This window comes from Oryx dammah, unplaced genomic scaffold (genome assembly GCF_014754425.2).
Source record: "Oryx dammah isolate SB20612 unplaced genomic scaffold, SCBI_Odam_1.1 HiC_scaffold_19, whole genome shotgun sequence".
Lineage (NCBI taxonomy): Eukaryota > Metazoa > Chordata > Mammalia > Artiodactyla > Bovidae > Oryx > Oryx dammah.
The window spans coordinates 13,511,697-13,528,767 of record NW_024070203.1 but is presented as its reverse complement, the minus strand read 5'-3'; the positions used below and the strand labels follow the sequence as shown (position 1 = coordinate 13,528,767).

The window sequence follows — 17,071 nt, the reverse complement described above, 5'->3', positions numbered from 1 at the left end:
GGGAGGGGGTCTCTCCCCCTAGGAAGGCCCTACAGGGTCCTGTTTGATTTCAAATAAAGCTATTTTAAAAAACACAGAAACCTCCTTGAAGGGGCTTCCACTGACCAAAATGAGGACAACTTGAGGATCAAAATAATAACAGTAAAGTATTATATTTCTTTGAATAAACTAGGAATACATGTGTCTTCTTTGATATAAATAGGTAAAGAGAAAGCTTTTTTTTTCCCCTACAATAAATGATAAAATTAGAAAACAGCCACTTGGCAACCATCATGGTAATAAATAATTCAGAGAAAAAAACAGTACATGCAAAAACTAGGGAGCAAAAGTTGTTTTGAGAAACAGCATGTTCACACAGCCTCAAAGTATCCTCCCATAAAATACTTATTATATACCAAAAGAAAAGAGTAACTTGACAGGGAAGAAGCTTGGGCCACTACACCTTAATTAAGTGATCAAGACAAGCCTCTCCAGCAGACCAAAGCCGTGCTACCTGATTGGACAAGAAAAGAACTCAGCATCTCCTCCAGAGCACTCCTGCCAGAAAGATACAACCTGAGTCTAGTCAGGAGGCCACCAGACACATGTAGATCAAGGAACGTGCTCCACAACAGCTGGCTGGGGGTCTGTGTCAAGGGCATGAAGAGCTGTTCCTGCCTGAAGGGCACAAGAGGTGACACACAGGTACTGGGGTAATGGGTTATCTGGGAATCCAACTGAGGTCTATGGGTCAATGCTATATGGGGTTTCCTTTAACTTTAAATCACTTCTAAAGACTTCGGATCTTTTAATTCATCTGAGGAATAGTTAAGGCTCCCTACTGGTGAATTCTAAAGGAAATCAACCCTGAATATTCATTGGAAGGACTGATACTGAAGCTGAAGCTCCAATACTTTGACCACCTGAAGCAGGGAGCCAACTCACTGGAAAATACCCTGATGCTGGGAAAGATTGAGGGCAGGAGAAGGGGGCAACAGAGGATGAGATGGTTAGATAGTAACACTGAGTCAGTGGACAGGAGTTTGAGCAAACTCCAGGAGATGGTGGAGAACAGGGAAGCCTGGCATGCTACAGTTCATGGAGTAAGAGTCAGACATGACTTAGCGACTGAACCTGGTGATTTCTGTAAAGACTTCCTTGAATCATTCAAAGCACGGGTCCTGAAGGTGCACATTTTTGCCTCAGTCAAAAGTACCCACCAGAGGGCATCATTTATCTAGATTATCCATGATATTTTAATTCCACATCTTAAGGAAATTTCAACTCTTCTGCCTAGGATCTGTGTGGTTGCCTTGGAGAGGCAGCACTTCCTTGGACTCGTCCACCCTCTTCCTCAGTTTCCAAGGGACTTTCACGAAAGTTGAGGTTGGGATTGAGGCTATGAAGTCTCTTCCTATTGGTCTAAGGCTCCTGTACTTTCTGACCTGCTGACTTGAGGGGCACACTGTTTCCTGCAACTGGCTGTCTTGGGTGCTACGGCCCCTCGAGGCTTTGTCCTAGCCCTTAGTGTGAAACAAAAGTAATATCCACCTATTAAGGGGCATATAGCTGTGGAAAAGTAATGCACATAACAAATAACTCAAGAGTCAGGTAACAAATGGCGGGGGCGGGGGAGAACCCCTACATGAGAAAAGTAAGGTCTCCAATTAGTGACCCCAGCTTCTACCTTAAGACAATAGGAAAATGAACAGCAAATTAAGCCTGAAGTAAGCAGAAGAAAGGAAAAAGGCCAAAGTAGAAATTAATAAACTTGAAAAAGAAAACAATAAAATTAATCCAAAAGGTGGTTCTTTAAGATCAACAAAACAGATAAACCCCTGGCAAGACAAAAGGAGAAAGGAGACACAAATTATCAATATAAAGGATGAGAGAGGTGGCACCATGACAGAGTATATACACAGTAAAAGGATAAGGAAGTATTATGAAAAACCTTATGACAATTAACAATTTAGATGAAATGGACTAATTAATTAAAACACACAAACTACCAAAAGTAACCCAAGAAGAAAAGGACAACTTGAATGGCCATATTTCTATGAAATGAATTTAGTTAGTAGTTAAAAAACCTTCCCAAAAAGAAAATTTCAGGCTTCACTGAACATTTATGGAGAAGTAACATTAGGTTTAATTCCCAGGTGGCACAGTGGTAATGAATCCGTCTTCTAATGCGGGAGATGAAAGAGACATTGGCTCAATCCCTCCGTCAAGAAGATCCCCTGGAGAAGGAAACGGCAATTCACTCCAGTATTCTTGCCTGGAAAATTCCATGGACAAAGGAACCTGGCAGTCCATGGGGTCAACAAAGCATGGGATACGACTGGGCGACTAGCACCTAGGCACGCAATGTTAGGTTGACAAACTCTAACGTAAAATTCATAAGGAAAGAATACTTTCTGCAATCCTTCTGAGGCCAGCATTACGCAACATGAGGTGAAGACATCACGAGAAAATAAAACTACAAACCAATATCCCTCATGAGCAGAGATGCAAAAATTCTAAACAAAACTTCAGCAAATTGAATACAACCATAAACAAAAACGAAAATATATATCGTGACCAAACGGAGATTATGTCAGGAATGCACTAGAAAGTCAATCACTGTAACTGATCATGCTTTTCTTCCAGAGAAAACAGATCTCTGCCAATCCCACGAAGGAAGAGAGCCAACGTACGCTATGAGGGGGCCGGCAGGAGCCCCCCAAAAGCCGCTGTTATTCTTCTAGCGACTGTCACGCTCACCGACGGCCCGAGCCCGCTTCCGGGCGGCATCCAATCCCACAATGCCCCGGGCCTAGACGTGGCCCCGCCTCTGCGCGCAGGTCCCGCCCCTTGGATAGAGTCATGGCCTTGGATTGGTTACTGCAGCTTCCGCTACCTGGTGGGCGGGGCCGCTGACCACCTGTAGGTTCCCGGCCTGGTTGAGTGTGCTTCCCCTAGCTCACCGACCTGCATGGGGGAGGACGCGGGGGACAGGGGCCCGTCAGCCGACAGCCTAGCTCCGGTAGGGTTGCCGATGTCGGAGACCAGCCCGAAAGCGGAGGCGGCGAAGCTGCTGCCTTTCCTGGCGCTCGGGGAGCGGGCTGACCTGCAGGCGGCGGCGGCGCAGCATGTGCTGGCGCTGACTGGCTCGGGGCCCGGGCGCACGCTACTGGCCGGCCAGGCGGCACTGCTGCGGGCGCTGGTCGAGCTGGCGATGGCCCCTCCTCCCGCCCCAGCCCGAGACGCCGCTCGCGCGCTAGTTAACCTGGCTGCCGACCCCGGCCTGCACAAGCCGCTGCTGGCGGCCGAGCCCAGACTGCCTGTCCGCCTGCTGGGCTGCGCGTTGGACCCACAGTGGCCCTGGGCCGAGGAAGCGGCCGCCGTGCTGGCTAACCTCAGCCGCGAGCCGGTGCCGTGCGCTGCGCTGACAGAGGCTCTGGCGGCCGCAGAACCGGGAGAGTCGGGCCTGGAGCGGCTGGTGCGCGCGCTGTGCACTCCGGGCTACAACGCTCGCGCGCCCTTGCACTACTTGGGACCAGTGCTCTCCAACCTCAGCCAACGTCCCGCGACCCGCGCTTTTCTGCTGGACCGCAACAGGTGAAGCCCCGGGCGCTCGCGGGGAGGGGTTGGAAGTGCGCAGGGACGGCACTGAGTGGCCCTTCCCTCCAGGTGCGTGGTCCAGCGGCTGCTGACCCTTACCCAATACCCGGACTCCTCGGTGCGCAGGGGCGGGGTGGTGGGAACACTGCGAAATTGCTGCTTCGAGCACCGTGAGTCGTGGTGGGGATGCTGCCTTATGGGGGGAATAGGCTGTTCGCTGGGGCCGCTCTGGACAGGCCTGCATTCCTGTTTCTCCCCAGGACATCATGAATGGTTGCTTGGGCCTGAGGTGGACATTCTCCCCTTCTTGCTACTGCCCCTGGCTGGGCCTGAAGACTTCTCTGAGGAAGAGATGGAGCGTGAGTGGCTAGGGTCGAGCCTCAGGGTTGGTTTAACAGGAGTGGGGGCTGGTAGGGGAGAGGCAGAAGGAGGTGTCCAGATCAGGGCCCTTCTGAAACCTTCCAGCAGGGAGTTGCTGAGCACAGATGAGCCTTACAATGGCAGGGTCCTGCCTAGTGGTCCAGGGGCCAGCATGGAGACCCACTGACTCACAAATTCACCCCTAGGGCTGCCTATTGATCTGCAGTACCTGCCACCAGACAAGCAGCGAGAGCCTGATGCTGACATCCGCAAGATGCTAATTGAGACTATCATGCTGGTGAGCAGGGGTCCTGCTTCATTAATGTCACCCCCACCCCACCCCACCCACACACATTAGCACACTGACGCCTGGGTACCCTCTGTCCTCTTCCAGCTGACAGCCACGGCACCTGGTCGGAAGCAGGTGAGGGACCAGGGAGCCTACTTGATCCTGCGAGAGCTGCACAGCTGGGAGCCTGAGCCTGATGTGCGGGTGACTTGTGAGAAACTCATCCAGGTGGGTGCAGGGTTAGGGGAGGGGTGGGCGTCCAAGGTATGCCAGCCAGCTCCCCACATGCCTCCCCTGCTGGCAGGTACTTATTGGGGACGAGCCAGAGCGCGGTCTGGAGAACCTGCTGGAGGTGCAGGTGCCTGAAGAGGTTGAGCAGCAGCTGCAGCAGCAGGATCACCAGGAGCGGGAGCAGTGTGAGCGGGAGCAGCAGGAGCTGGAGCTGGGCCCAGGGCCACAAGCAGAGGAAGCTGCATCCACGTGAGGCCCCTGAGGCCTGCCAGCATCTCCAGGCCCACTTCTCTTCACAGTCCATCCAGGCCTCCCAGACCAGGCCTGCCTGCTATCCCCTGCTCTGACAGTGTATCTGGCTGAGATGCAGAGCTGCCCTTAAGCTCCAGGTCTTTGCTGAGGATTGAGGGCACCTCCATGTGCCCTGTTACTTCCAGCAAGAATGCTGGCTGCTCAGAGGAGGACTGTTTAGCCAGGGCTGGCCCAGACCTCTGACTCGCTCAGGTGTCTCCAGGCGGAGGGCTGGCAGGGCTGGACAGAAAAACGCTGCAGACCTGAAGGGCCAGCTAGAGCTTCCCAATGAGTCTCAGGGTTGATCTAGGGGTCTGGGTGCTTGCAGTGCCCCTTGCTGCCAGTTCCAACCCAGGTCCCTCCACCCTGGGGGCCCTCAGCTGGCCCTGCCTGAGACCTGGCCTCACAGGGCTGACCTGTTGAGAGTTTCACCAGCCACAGCCTGTCAGGGTCTCCCAGGGCTGCATCCCCCTGGCCTGTCCTTGGAGTGCTTGCTGGTGCTGCCTCCTCTTCACCCTCAGCACCTTCCCTGTGCCCAGCCCTAGCCCTTGGGCCTTTGTGAGCACTTCAAGTGCTATTTCCCAGTCCTGGACCGACCTGATGCTCCCACCTTCCCTGTCTAGCTAGGCTCTCTCCCTGTTCAATTCCCCTGAGCCTTAGCCCCCCAGATCCCATGCCCACCAAGGTAATAAGCCTTGCCTTTGGCCCAAGTCTTCCCCTGGACCACGCTCTGCCACTTTGGAGCCCGTTGGCCCCATGGGTGGTGCCTTCAAATCCATGGCCCCAAGCCCAGCAGGCTGTCCCTCACCCCGCTGTATTCCCTTCCTGGACCTCCCACCAAACCTAGGGCCATCTTCTGCCCTGGGTCCCTGTTTCCCCACCCTCCCAGGCTTCTCGCCGCAGAGCACCCCCTCACCCACCCCCAGCCCTCTTGTCCTCAGTCCTGGTACTACCTCCAGAGCTGGGGCCAGCTCTCCTGGAGCTCAGATCAAAGCCGAGTTCTTCGTGGATACCAGGTGTCTTCCTCTTCTGTGGTCCCCTCTTCATTCTCCCTCCCCCCAGTTAAATTAAGGCTCTGGCCTGAAGGTATGTGGACTGTTTTCCAGATGCCCCAACATCCCTCTTGCTGCATTCAGAAGTCCACACCCTTGGCTCTATGGAATAAACGCTTTATCTGGCCTCGCCCCCCTGCATTCCCTTCCTGGGCCTCCCACCAAAGCTAGTGCCATCTTCTGCCCTGGATCCCTGTTTCCCCGCCCTCCCAGGCTTCTCTCTGCAGAGCACCCCCCCCACCCATCCGCAGCCCTCTTGTCCTCAGTCCTGGTCCTCAGTCCTGAGGGGCCTCCCGCCCACCCTCAGCTAACCAGGTAGTGCCCAGGCACACTCCTGATGGAGCATAGCAACAGTGGATGCCTGGAGCGACCCACCCTGGGACCGGCCGTCTCTGTGCTCCAGAGCTCAAGCCCGGCAGAGTCTGCACCTTGTCTCGGGCAAGCCCCTGGGGGCTCAGGTGCCAGACCAGAGGCACTCTCATGAGAGGTGCCCTGTGGCTGGGGCCGCCACAGTTGCAGGAGCGACCTTGGGGGATCAGAGTCCGCATTGGGCTCCACATTGTCCAGTGATGTTCGGAGCTGGGGCTTCTCTGTTTTTTCTGCAATGGATTGCAGTGGGAGGGTCAGGAGGGGCGCTAAGGAGTCTCCCAGCTTCCCATCCAGGTAGGCCTGCCACACCTGGTATAGCGCAGAGTGTGGTACAGAAGAGCGCGTGTGCAGCAGGCAGCATCCAGTGGTGGGTGGCCACCTGCTGCAGGCCCAGGCGAGCTCGTGGGTGCAGCTGGAGTAGGCCTCGGATCAGGTCCTGGCACTCTGTGGGTGAGGACTCAAGGCTGCAGCCTCACAATAGTGGCCCCCTCCCGCCACCTCTCGTGCCCCTAGCCCACGGCCCTCACAGCCAACAATGCTGGCCACTTGGTGGGGTTGCCGCATGCAGTCTTCCCAAACGGCTAGAGGGTGTCCCTGTTTTGCACTTGGGCGGACAGGCAGAGAGAGGTGAGGCAGCCTGACCTAGGGCTAGTGCAGGGTTCAAGCTTAATGGGGCCACCAACCCCAGTTTCCCCCGTCACCACAGTCCCTCCCCCAGCCTGGGCCAGGGAAGAGGCCAGGTCAGCATCCTCCATGCCACGGTGCATGTGGCCCTTCTCTGGACTTGGGTATCTCTTGCTGCCCCCTCTCCACGTATGGCTGGGACTTGGGAGGGACACGTGGTGGAGGTGCTCACCTGGGGACAGGCCTGGCCGGAAGGTGGGGCCCCGGCGCATCAGGTACAGCATTCGGTGGGGCTGGCACTCCTTGAAGGGCAGCTTCCCAGTCACCATGGTGTAGAGGGTGACACCTCTGGGGGCATGGGCTTCTCAGGGCCTGCTCCTCCTCCCCGGCCCCTGCCCCTCTTCCCCCCCCCAGGGTCCTGGAGTCCCTGGGGTGGTACTCACAGGCTCCACAGGTCGGCCTGCTCCCCGTTGTACTTCTTGCTCATTAGGATCTCTGGGGCTGTGTAGGCCACAGACCCGCAGAAGGTGCTCAGCAATGAGTTCTTGAGCCCGGACCAACTGGCAAAGCCAAAGTCTGCAAGGGACGTGCCGGGAGGGCGGGGCGGGTTGCTAGAGAGAGGGCTCCTGAGGGGCGTGTGGGTGACTGTAAGTGTGGCTGTGGGCAACTGTTGGGTGCAGGCCTCATTGGAGGCTTGAAGGACAAGGTAGACTGGGGTCAGAAGTCTGGAGCAAACCAGTGTAGAGGCTGGAGCCCTGGGCTTGGGGCAAGAGTGGGGTATGTGCGACCCGTGGAAGTTGAAGGTGATCAGAGCTGGCCCAGGCTGGGAGCCTGGTTGGGGGCCAGGCCGCAGGCTCACCACTCAGCTTTAGGCAGCCTCTGTCATCTAGCAGGATGTTCTCACACTTCAAGTCCCTGCGTGGGGAAGGGGAGATGGGGTTGGACCTGAGCTCAGGCAGGTCTCCACACGCTGGGCAGCGGGCCGGGTGGCGCCCTCACCGGTGCACGATGCCTAAGTTGTGGCAGTGCGCCACGGCGCTGACCAGCTGCCACAACAGCCTGCGGGCCTCCTCTTCCTCCAGTCCCGGGCAGCGGTGGTGAGCAGACATGGCATTGATGTGCTCCAGCAGGTCTCCACAGGCCACCAGCTCCAGTACCAAGTAGGTGCGCCGGCTGTTCGCGAAGGTCTCATACAGCTGCACCTGCCAGCGCCCCCCTCCAGCCGTTACCTCCAACCAGGGCCCTCGGGTGCACAGGGCAGGGGTCTTGGAATGGGGCCGGCCCGAGTATAAGGGTCCCAGGAGGGGAAGGGGCAGGCGTGGGGTAGGTAGGAAGGGCCAGGCTGCCTGGGGTCTCTGCCCACCACGTTCAGGTGCTTGTAGGTAGCATTGAGTGATGAAATCTCACGGGGCAGGAACTTGCAGTAGAACTCCGCAGGGGCCTCCGCGGTGGAGACGATCTTGATAGCTACCTGCAGGTGTGGAGGCCACAACCCCCCCGGGGACAGGATGTGGTAGAAGAGGCCCCGTGGCCTTTGTGCATGTGGCCAAATTTGACCAGGGCGAGGTTTGGTGAGCAGCAGCCTTGGGAGGCAGCACTGACCTTCCCCCTCATCCTGTCCTGGTTACTTATGTGTTCAACGGGTCCAGGAACTGGGAGGGATCAGACTGCCAGAGGCTGAGCCTTCTGGAAGATGTGGGACTAGGAGGAAGCCAGAGCACCTGGGAGGTGCCTGAGTGGAGTTAGGAGAGGGGCCACTGGGGCTGGGCTGGAGGGTGGACTATGGAACCCCTACCCCGTGGGGAGGAGGCGAGCCTGCCTCACCATGGTGTGGCGCTTGCCCCGCAGGTCAGAGGCCAGCTTGGAGTTGTGCCGCATGCGCTCCTGCGTGGCGTAGGCCAGGTAGACTTTGGAGAAGGCCCCAGAACCAATCTTCTTGGAGGACAGCAGGTAGCCATTGTCCCTGCATTCATGCACCTGCTCCAGAAAGGCTCTCTGGTCCAGCTTCTGCCTGCTGGCAGCCTTCATAAAAATCAGGGCCCTGTGGGAGAGCTGGGGCTACCCAGCACCCCGCAGGGCTGTGGGGAGGGACCCTGGGAGGTTCAGCTGAGGCCTGACTTGTGTTAGAGGGATGGAGTGATGGGTTGTAGACGGATGGAGCAATGCGCTGTGGAGTTGATGGGGTGATGTACTGCAGGAGGCCAGCTGGGGCCTGCAGGCCCTCAAGGCTGCAGCCAAGTTTCTGAAGCCTTTCTGGGACAGGACCAGAGATGGGAAGGGAGGCTAACACAGCCACACAACCATGGACTGGCATGGGGTTGGACAGGCTCTGGGAAAGCAGGGGCAGATTCTAGAATGGAAGGTTCTAGAGCTGTGTTTGCATTGTGCCCTCAAAGGGGTGTCCTTCTATTCCCCAGGCGTTGCTTGCACTGAGAACATCTTGCTGGAACCAGCCCTGCCCTGTGTGAGGCCCACTCCATGGGATGAGAACCCCAAGGGCCACAGACAGCCCTTTTTTGGTTTTGGCTGTGCGGCACAACATGGGGGATCCTAGTTCTCCAGCCAGGAACTGAACTCGGACCCAGCATTGAAAGCACGAGTCCTAACCACTGGACCGCCAGGGAATTCCCGAAGCCACCCAACATTCCTCTGCTGAGGCCTGCTGCAGGTGGCCATTCCCCCAGAGCGCTCTACGCATTCAATGACACATCCCCAAGCAAATGAAAAGCCCTGGCCCACCTCAAAGAGGTGAGCCAGCATGCCCCTCCTTTCTCCCGGCCCCTGCAGTGTTCTGTGAGCAGCGTGTTGCCTGCGGGCACTGTTTGAAGCTGCAACTACTACCTCCCACAATCCTGCTTCTGTGCACACCAAAGTGCCTGTCCCATGGTAGGCAGTCCACACCTAGGATTTCAAATGTGAACATCACCAAGTGATGCCCCCTTTACAGACAAAACAAGTAAAGGCCAAAAGTTAATGGTGTCTCTTCTGTGAGCTGGACAGCATAGTATCTGCGGACCAGATTTGTCCTCACAGGATCCATGGTGCATGCACCACTCCCTCTGCAGGGAACGGCTTGGAAAGCCTGGAAGTGAACTATGGAGACATTTTATCCGCCCACTGGACTGTGGGCTGCTGGAGGGCAAGGCTTGTGTCTGATATCCCCTGGCTCACCCACAACCCTTGTCTGACAAATTGCCTGGAGGATATAAAATACAGACAGTTTAGCTTGGTTTGTTGCTCCATGGGGGTGAGGAAGAGAGAAACTGGGTGTTTCAAGGGGAGGTGATTTAACTCATGATGGTTACGAAGGTGTTACACAGGCTGGAGATGGGGGGAGCCTACACCATCTCCCTGGCTCCCTCTCATTCCAGAACACACCTGAAAGCCAGTGACTGTTGCTCAGAGAGGTGACAGGCAGGGTCCAGAGTGCTCACCAGCTCTGCTCACCCTCCTCTTTCTCTGCACCTCGGGTCATCCATCTATTTCAGAGCATTGCTGAGTACTTCCTTGTGCTGGGCTTGATGCCAAGCCCTCGGGAGCCAGTCACAGGCACGGGCCTTTCTCACAGAGCGTACTGTCACAGAAGAGAGACTGCCCTTAATACTCTTTTTTGAGGGGGGGGCCTCGCGGCATGCAGGGTGTTAGTTCCCCAACTAGGGATCAAATTCACGCCCCCTGCAGTGGAAAAAGAGTCTTAATCACTGGACGCCCAGGGAAGTCCCTGGCCTTAATAATTTAATAAAAGTTGAATGATGCTGTGATCTGTGCCAGGGCAGCGTGTGTGCATGCTTGGGAGTGAAAAGGTTCAGCTGAGCCTGGGGAGGGCAGGACCAGTGGGGTGTCCTGAACCCTGGCTATGGGGACATCGATGGGAGAGTGAGCCATCCAGGTATGAGCCTTCCTTGGGTAACCCCCACCACCCCGTCCTGCCTATGTGGTACCTGGGGGGTGGGAGCTCTTTCTCAGGGGCCAGGCCCCATCTGCAGAGCAGCACACTGTATCAGCCATCTATAAGAGTTCTGCCCGCTCTCTGCACTCTATCCCTAAGATAAAAGCAGGCTGCAGCCCTTCTCTCTGTGAAAAAAGAATTCCCCCATCCCTGCTGTACTGTCCAGTGACCAACCTGCCCCCATGTATAAACTGAGGCCACTTTGCCTCCTCGCACCCCTGCCACAGATCCCTGCAGACCCAGTGAGATGCAGACAAGTTGTTAATGCCGTGGATGTACTGTTGCTGACTGGCCCTTTCTTCTTCAATCGTTTTTCCTTTCCTGAGCTTCTGGAACACCACTTGCTCCTTTCATTTTGGTCTGTGGGCACACCCAGGTGATTTCAGCCTCCGGGGCTCTGCGGGGGCCATTGTGTCTGTCCAGAACCTGGGCTCCTCTCCTGGCTTCTCTCTTTCTCAGCCCCCAGCTGCAGTTCTTCACAGCACTTTGTGCAACTTAAGAATCATTGACTTGCTTGTTGTCTGCCTCCCTCTCCAGATCCCAAGGTCCCAAATGCATATACTTGCTTTTTTAAAAAAGTCTTTTATTAAAGATTAATAAAAGATTTTTTATTTTTTAAACTGTTTTGCTTTTTATTGAAGTATAGTTGATTTACAATGTTGTATTAGTTTCTGGTGTATAGCACTGTGATTAGTTATGCATGTGTATTCATATTCTTTTCCATTGCAGTTTATTACACGCTATTGAATAGAGCTTCTGGCACTATACAGTAGCATCTTGCTGCTTGCCCACTCTATACACACTCGTTTGCATGTTAACCCGCAATGCGCAGCAGCCCCCGCCTTTGGCAGCCTCATGTCTGTTCTCCATGTCTGTGAGTTTGTTTCTCTTTCATAAATAAGTTCATTTATGTCATATCTTAGGTTCCACATATAGTGGTCTCATATGGTATTTATGACTTACTTTCTATCTTTCTGACTTACTTCACTTAGTATAGTAATCTCTATGTCCATCCATGTTACTGCAAATGACGTAATTTCATTGTTTTTTTATTGCTCAGTAGTATTCCATTGTACATATGTACCACATCTTTATCCATTCATCTGTCAATGGATATTTATGCTGTTTCCATGTATTGGGTGTTGGAAATAGTCCTGGGGTACATGTATCTCTTCAAATTATAGTTTTCTCCAGATATATGCCCTAGAATGGGATTGCTGGATCATACAACTCTATTTTTAGTTTTTTGAGGAACCTCCTTACTGTTTTCCATACTGGCTGCACCAATTTGCATTCCCACTAACAGTGGAGGAGAGTTCCCTTTTCTCCACACCCTCTCCAGCATTTGTTATTTGTAGACTTTTTTTTTTTTTTTTGATTTATTCATTTGGCTGAGTTGGGTCTTGGTTGCAGCATGTGGGATCTTCACTGTGAGCTCTGTAGCTCTGCAGCATGTGGGATCTTAGTTCCCCAACCAGGGACTAAACCCATGTTTCTTGCATTTCAAGACAGGTCCTTAACCACCTGACCACCAGGGAAGTCCCTAGAGTTTTTAATGATGCCTATCCTGAGTGGTGTGGTACCTTATTGAACTTTTGATTTGCATTTCTCTAATTATTAGTGATGTTGAGCATTTTTTCATGTGCCTATTGGCCATCTGTATATCTTCTTTGGAGAAATGTCTGTTTAGGTCTTCTGCCCATTTTTCCCCCAGACTTTAAACTTTTTATTTTGTATTGGTGTATAGCCAATTAATGTTGTGATAGTTTCAGGTGTATTCTGCATATAAGTTAAGTAAGCAGAGTGACAATATACAGTCTTAATGTACTCCTTTCCTGATTTGGAACCAGTCTGTTGTTCCAAGTCCAGTTCTAACTGTTGCTTCTTGACCTGCATACAGATTTCTCAGGAGGCAGATCAGGTGGTCTGGTATTCCCATCTCTTCAAAATTTTTCCACAGTTTGTTGTGATCCACATAGTCAAAGGCTTTGGCGTAGTCAATAAAGCAGAAGTAGATGTATTTCTGGAACTCTCTTGCTTTTTCAATGATCCAGCAGATGTTGGCAATTTGATCTCTGGTTCCTCTGCCTCTTCTAAATCCAGCTTGAACATCTGGAAGTTTACAGTTCATGTAGTGTTGAAGTCTAGCTTGGAGAATTTTGAGCATTACTTTGCTAGTGTGTGAGATGAGTGTAACTGTGTGGTAGTTTGAACATTCTTTGGCATTGTCTTTCTTTGGGATTGGAATGAAAACTGACTTTTTCCAGTCCTGTGGCCACTGCTGAGTTTTCCAAATTTGCTGGCATATTGAGTGCAGCATTTTCACCGCATCATCTTTTAGGATTTGAAATAGCTCAACTGGAATTCCATCACATCCACTAGCTTTGTTCGTAGTGATGCTTCTTAAGGCCCACTTGACTTCACATTCCAGGATGTCTGGCTCTAGGTAAGTGATCACACCATCGTGGTTATCCAGGTCATGAAGATCTTTGTTGTATAGTTCTTCTGTGTATTCTTGCCACTTCTTAATATCATGTGAAATGCCAGGCTGGATCAAGCACAAGCTGGAATCAAGATTGCTGGGAGAAATATCAATAACCTCAGATATGTAGATGACATCACCCTTATGGCAGAAAGTGATGAACTAAAGAGTTTCTTGATGAAAGTGAAAGAGGAGAGTAAAAAAGTTGGCTTAAAACTTAACATTCAAAAAACTAAGATCTTGACATCTAGTCCCATCACTTCATGGCAAATAGATGGGGAAACAATGGAAACAGTGAGAGACTTTCATTTTGGGGGGCTCCAAAATCACTGCAGATGGTGACTGCAGCCATGAAATTAAAAGATGCTTGCTCCTTGGAAGAAATGCTATGACCTAGACAGCATATTAAAAAGCAGAAAAATAAAATAAAAAGCAGAGACATTACTTTGCCAACAAAAGCCCATCTAATCAAAGCTATGGTTTTTCTAGAACTCATGTATGGATGTGAGAGTTGGACTATAAAGAAAACTGAGCACTGAAGAATTGATGCTTCTGAACTGTGGTGTTGGAGAAGACTCTTGAGAGTCGCTGGGACTGCACGCAAATCCAACCAGTCCATCGTAAAAGAAATCAGTCCTGAATACTCATTGGAAGGACTGATGCTGAAGCTGAAACTCCAATACTTGGGCCACCTGATGGGAAGAACTGACTCATTAGAAAAGACCCTGATGCTGGGAAAGATTGAAGGCAGGAGGAGAAGAGGATGACAGAGGATGAGATGGTTGCATGGCATCACCGACTCAATGGACATGAATTTGAGCAAGTTCCAGGAGTTGGTGATGGACAAGGAAGCCTGGCGTGCTGCAGTCCATGGGATCTCAGAGTCAGACATGACTGAACAACTGAACTGAACTGGGTTTCAGGTGATCAGAGAAGAGACTCAGCTATACACATACATTGTTCCCCAAACCCACCTCCCATGGAGGCTGACATATAATATTGAGCAAAGTTCCATGTGCTCTACAATAGGTTCTTGTTGGTTATCCATTTTAAATATAGCAGTGTATACATGACCTTCCCAAAGTCCCTAACTCTCCCTTCTCCACTGGCAACCATAAGTTCGTTTTCTAAGTCTGTGAGTCTCTTTCTGTTTTGCAAGTTTATTTGTATCATTTCTTCTTAGATTCCACATATAAGGGATGTCATACAATGTTTCTCCTTCTTTGTCTGACTTACTTCACTCAGTATGACACTCTCTAGAGCCATCTACGTTGCTGCAAATGGCATTATTTCATTCTTTTTAATGGTTGAGTAATATTCCACTGTATATATGTACCATATCTTCTTTTTCCACTCCCTTTCGATGGATATTTAGATTACGTCCATGTCTTGGTTATTGTAAACAGTGCTGCAATAAACATGTATCCTTTTAGATCATGTTTTTCTTTGGATATATGCTCAGGAGTGGGATTGCAGGGTCATATGGTAGCTCTAGTTTTAGTTTTTTTTTTTTTTTTTTTAGTTTTAGTTTTTAAAGGAACCTCCATACTGTTCTCCATAGTGCCTTTGCCCATTTATATACATATATATATACATTGTATATATTCTATATATGTGTGTGTGTATATATATATGTATATATACACATTGAGTTCTACGGCCTGTTTGTGTATTTTGGAAATAAAAGTCTTGTTGGTCACATCATTTGCAAGTATTTTCTCCCATTCTTTAGGTTGTCACTTTGTTTTGCTTATGGCTTCCTTTGCTGTGCAAAACCTTGTGAGTTTGATTAAGTCCCATTTGTCTAGTTTTGGTTTTACTTCTACTGCCTCAGAAGAGTGACCTAAGAAAACATTGGTACCATTTATGTCAAAGAACCTTTTCCCTGTGTTCTGCTCTAGTTTTATCGGTGCCTTCACATTTTGATTCCCAGGGTCTATTGGCAGACTAGATATGTGCCTCGTGTGTGCAGGTGTGTACCAGTGTGTAGAGGGGCCTGTGGCCCTGGGCTTTCTGGGGTATTTGTTGGGTGTTCTTGTGTGAGAAAGGTAGGGCATGACAGTTCCTGCCTGTGTCCAGGTCTAGCCCACCTGGCATGTGTTCTTGGACAGGTATGTGTTTGCAAAGGGACTGGGTTTGGGTACATCGGTGCCCCAGGTATCTCAGGGTATGTGGGTCTGTGTCTGTGTGACAGGATCACCGTGGTATGTCGGGAGGGGTCACAGAGCAGAGTGGCAAGCAGGCCCGGTCCTTCACCTACGCAGTAACCTACGCCTTGAGGCCCACAGGGCGGCCAGAGTGGAGCCCAACAGTCAGATGTGGTCACAAGCCGGCTGGGGGCGGGGCCGAGAGACAGACAGACAGACACACCCTCGACCAATAAGCGCAGAGAGAGAGAGAGAGAGAGAGAGAGAGAGAGAGAGAGAGAGAGAGAGAGAGAGAGAGAGAGAGAGAGAGAGAGAGAGAGAGAGAGACTCCCTCGACCAATAAGCGCAGAGATCGCGTGAGGGCGGGGCCAAGTTACCGCGCGCCCGGCCGCAGCTGGCAGGGGGCGGGCTCGTCGCGTGGCCCCGCCCACTCCGGTCAGCGGTTGCCGGGAGGGCGGCTCCCCGGCCGCGGCTGCGGCGGCTCCTCAGGTAAAGGGCGGACAGGTCCCGGGGGTCAGGGCCGGCCGCGGTCACTCGGGGAGGTGCCCCTCGGGAAAGCCTAGGCCGCAGACCTTCGGGTCGCCCCCTTGGCCCGGCCGCAGCGGGAAACTGAGTCAGAGGGCGCCTCTCCAAAGTCAACAGGCGAGCGCAGGGACGGTCCCGGGCTTCGCGGGGCCGAGCCCGCCCCCTTCCTCTGGCTCAGGTGCTACCAGCCCGGCGCGGAGAAGGATTTGCCGCGTCACAACCCGGAAGAGCGGCCTGGAAGTCCAGCCGCTCACTTTCTTCCTTGCCCGGCGTGCGGAGCGCGTCCCCCGTGCCCGGCCCCTCCCAGGGTGGGACTCTGGATACTCGGCCCCCGTGCCTGCCCACCCCCCGGGGAGGCGTTCAGTCTGTCACTTTTCGGAGGCGTGTGGTCCACTTCCTTGCTTCCCCAAGGGAAGAACAGGGGTCCTTTGTGGGAAACTCATCCAAAACTCGAGGGTCCCAAAGCGCGGGGACCATTATATTCTTTCTACTTTCTCTCTGGCGTGAGAGGAGGAGGCGGTCCAGAGCCGGGAGGTAATGTGTCCTCAGTCCTGAGGGTTATTGGTCATGCCCTGTAGGCGTGAAGCTGGAGAGGCTGCAGGAAATTCCGCTCTAAATCCCGGTGAGAGCTCGGAGGTGCTCGGCCAAGGCTGGCCCCCAGTCCCTGGACTCCTAGGCCCAATTTTGGGTTCCGGTTTTCTGTAGCGCCAGCTGAGCTGCAGTGCGGCCATAGGGCCTGATAAGAGGGCTCTGTGTGCATGGCGGTTCCCATCTGCACACTTTGCAGAGGTTTTCCTTTGCCAGCCCAGCGGGGTAGGGGAGGGGCTGACTGGAAAGCTCAAGGGCAATGAGGCACAAAGGGGTGTAGGGGGCAGAGGGAACTGTTGTGGCAATGTTAGCTGGAGTGGCTGTCTGCTGTGGGGCCAGGCGGGGTTGGGGTGGAGGCTGGCTTGAGGGGACCACTTTGGAAAGGGAGGTGATAGAGGTGGAGAAGGTGAGTCACTATAGAGTGTGGGGATGGAGGTGGAGGAACAGGAAGGGGTGATGCTGCTTCTCTCCTGAGAGCTAAGGGCATGATGACACAGAAGAGGCAAGTGAGCTGTAGGCCGGGGAGGGATTGGGTGACAGTTGTGTTGGAGCTGTTGGGTTTGGGGCGATGATGGTCCAGGTGGA

General features: G+C 52.9%; 3 protein-coding genes and 1 long non-coding RNA gene across 13 annotated transcripts in view; 2 read left to right on the top strand and 2 right to left on the bottom strand.

Annotated features, from left to right (window-relative positions):
- Positions 1 to 2,017: 2,017 nt before the first annotated feature.
- On the bottom strand, positions 2,018 to 2,779 carry LOC120878740. The gene is made up of 2 exons (XR_005724625.1): positions 2,673 to 2,779; positions 2,018 to 2,216 (listed from the first exon to the last, which is right to left on the bottom strand). It is a non-coding gene; the product is annotated as an uncharacterized LOC120878740 (long non-coding RNA).
- Positions 2,731 to 5,929, top strand: HGH1 (HGH1 homolog). Of its 2 annotated transcripts, XM_040261548.1 has the most exons (6): positions 2,731 to 3,576; positions 3,649 to 3,749; positions 3,840 to 3,938; positions 4,146 to 4,237; positions 4,334 to 4,456; positions 4,533 to 5,929. In XM_040261548.1, the coding sequence occupies exons 1-6, from the start codon at positions 2,951 to 2,953 to the stop codon at positions 4,710 to 4,712; spliced, it is 1,221 nt and encodes a 406-aa protein (XP_040117482.1). In that variant the 5' UTR covers positions 2,731 to 2,950; the 3' UTR covers positions 4,713 to 5,929. The 2 variants fall into 2 exon arrangements, with proteins under 2 accessions (XP_040117482.1, XP_040117481.1); XM_040261547.1 differs by having other exon boundaries at positions 3,649 to 3,938.
- On the bottom strand, positions 5,899 to 9,835 carry LOC120879120 (testis-specific serine/threonine-protein kinase 5-like). The gene is made up of 9 exons (XM_040262169.1): positions 9,827 to 9,835; positions 8,620 to 8,817; positions 8,398 to 8,410; positions 7,795 to 8,197; positions 7,655 to 7,710; positions 7,239 to 7,371; positions 7,028 to 7,143; positions 6,481 to 6,615; positions 5,899 to 6,401 (listed from the first exon to the last, which is right to left on the bottom strand). Exons 1-9 carry the CDS (start codon positions 9,833 to 9,835, stop codon positions 6,106 to 6,108), a joined length of 1,359 nt encoding a protein of 452 aa, XP_040118103.1. The 3' UTR covers positions 5,899 to 6,105.
- Positions 9,836 to 15,804: 5,969 nt separating this feature from the next.
- MROH1 (maestro heat like repeat family member 1) overlaps positions 15,805 to 17,071 on the top strand; it is a 50,382-nt gene continuing 49,115 nt past the window's right edge. For 5 of the 9 annotated variants that reach the window (XR_005724624.1, XM_040261544.1, XM_040261543.1 and 2 more), the window contains exon 1: positions 15,805 to 15,862. The gene's annotated coding sequence lies outside the window, so the exon portion shown is untranslated. Of the gene's footprint in view, positions 15,863 to 16,167; positions 16,433 to 16,502; positions 16,521 to 17,071 lie in introns of those variants that run through there. The other 4 variants (XM_040261540.1, XM_040261537.1, XM_040261539.1 and 1 more) reach the window with 3 other exon arrangements.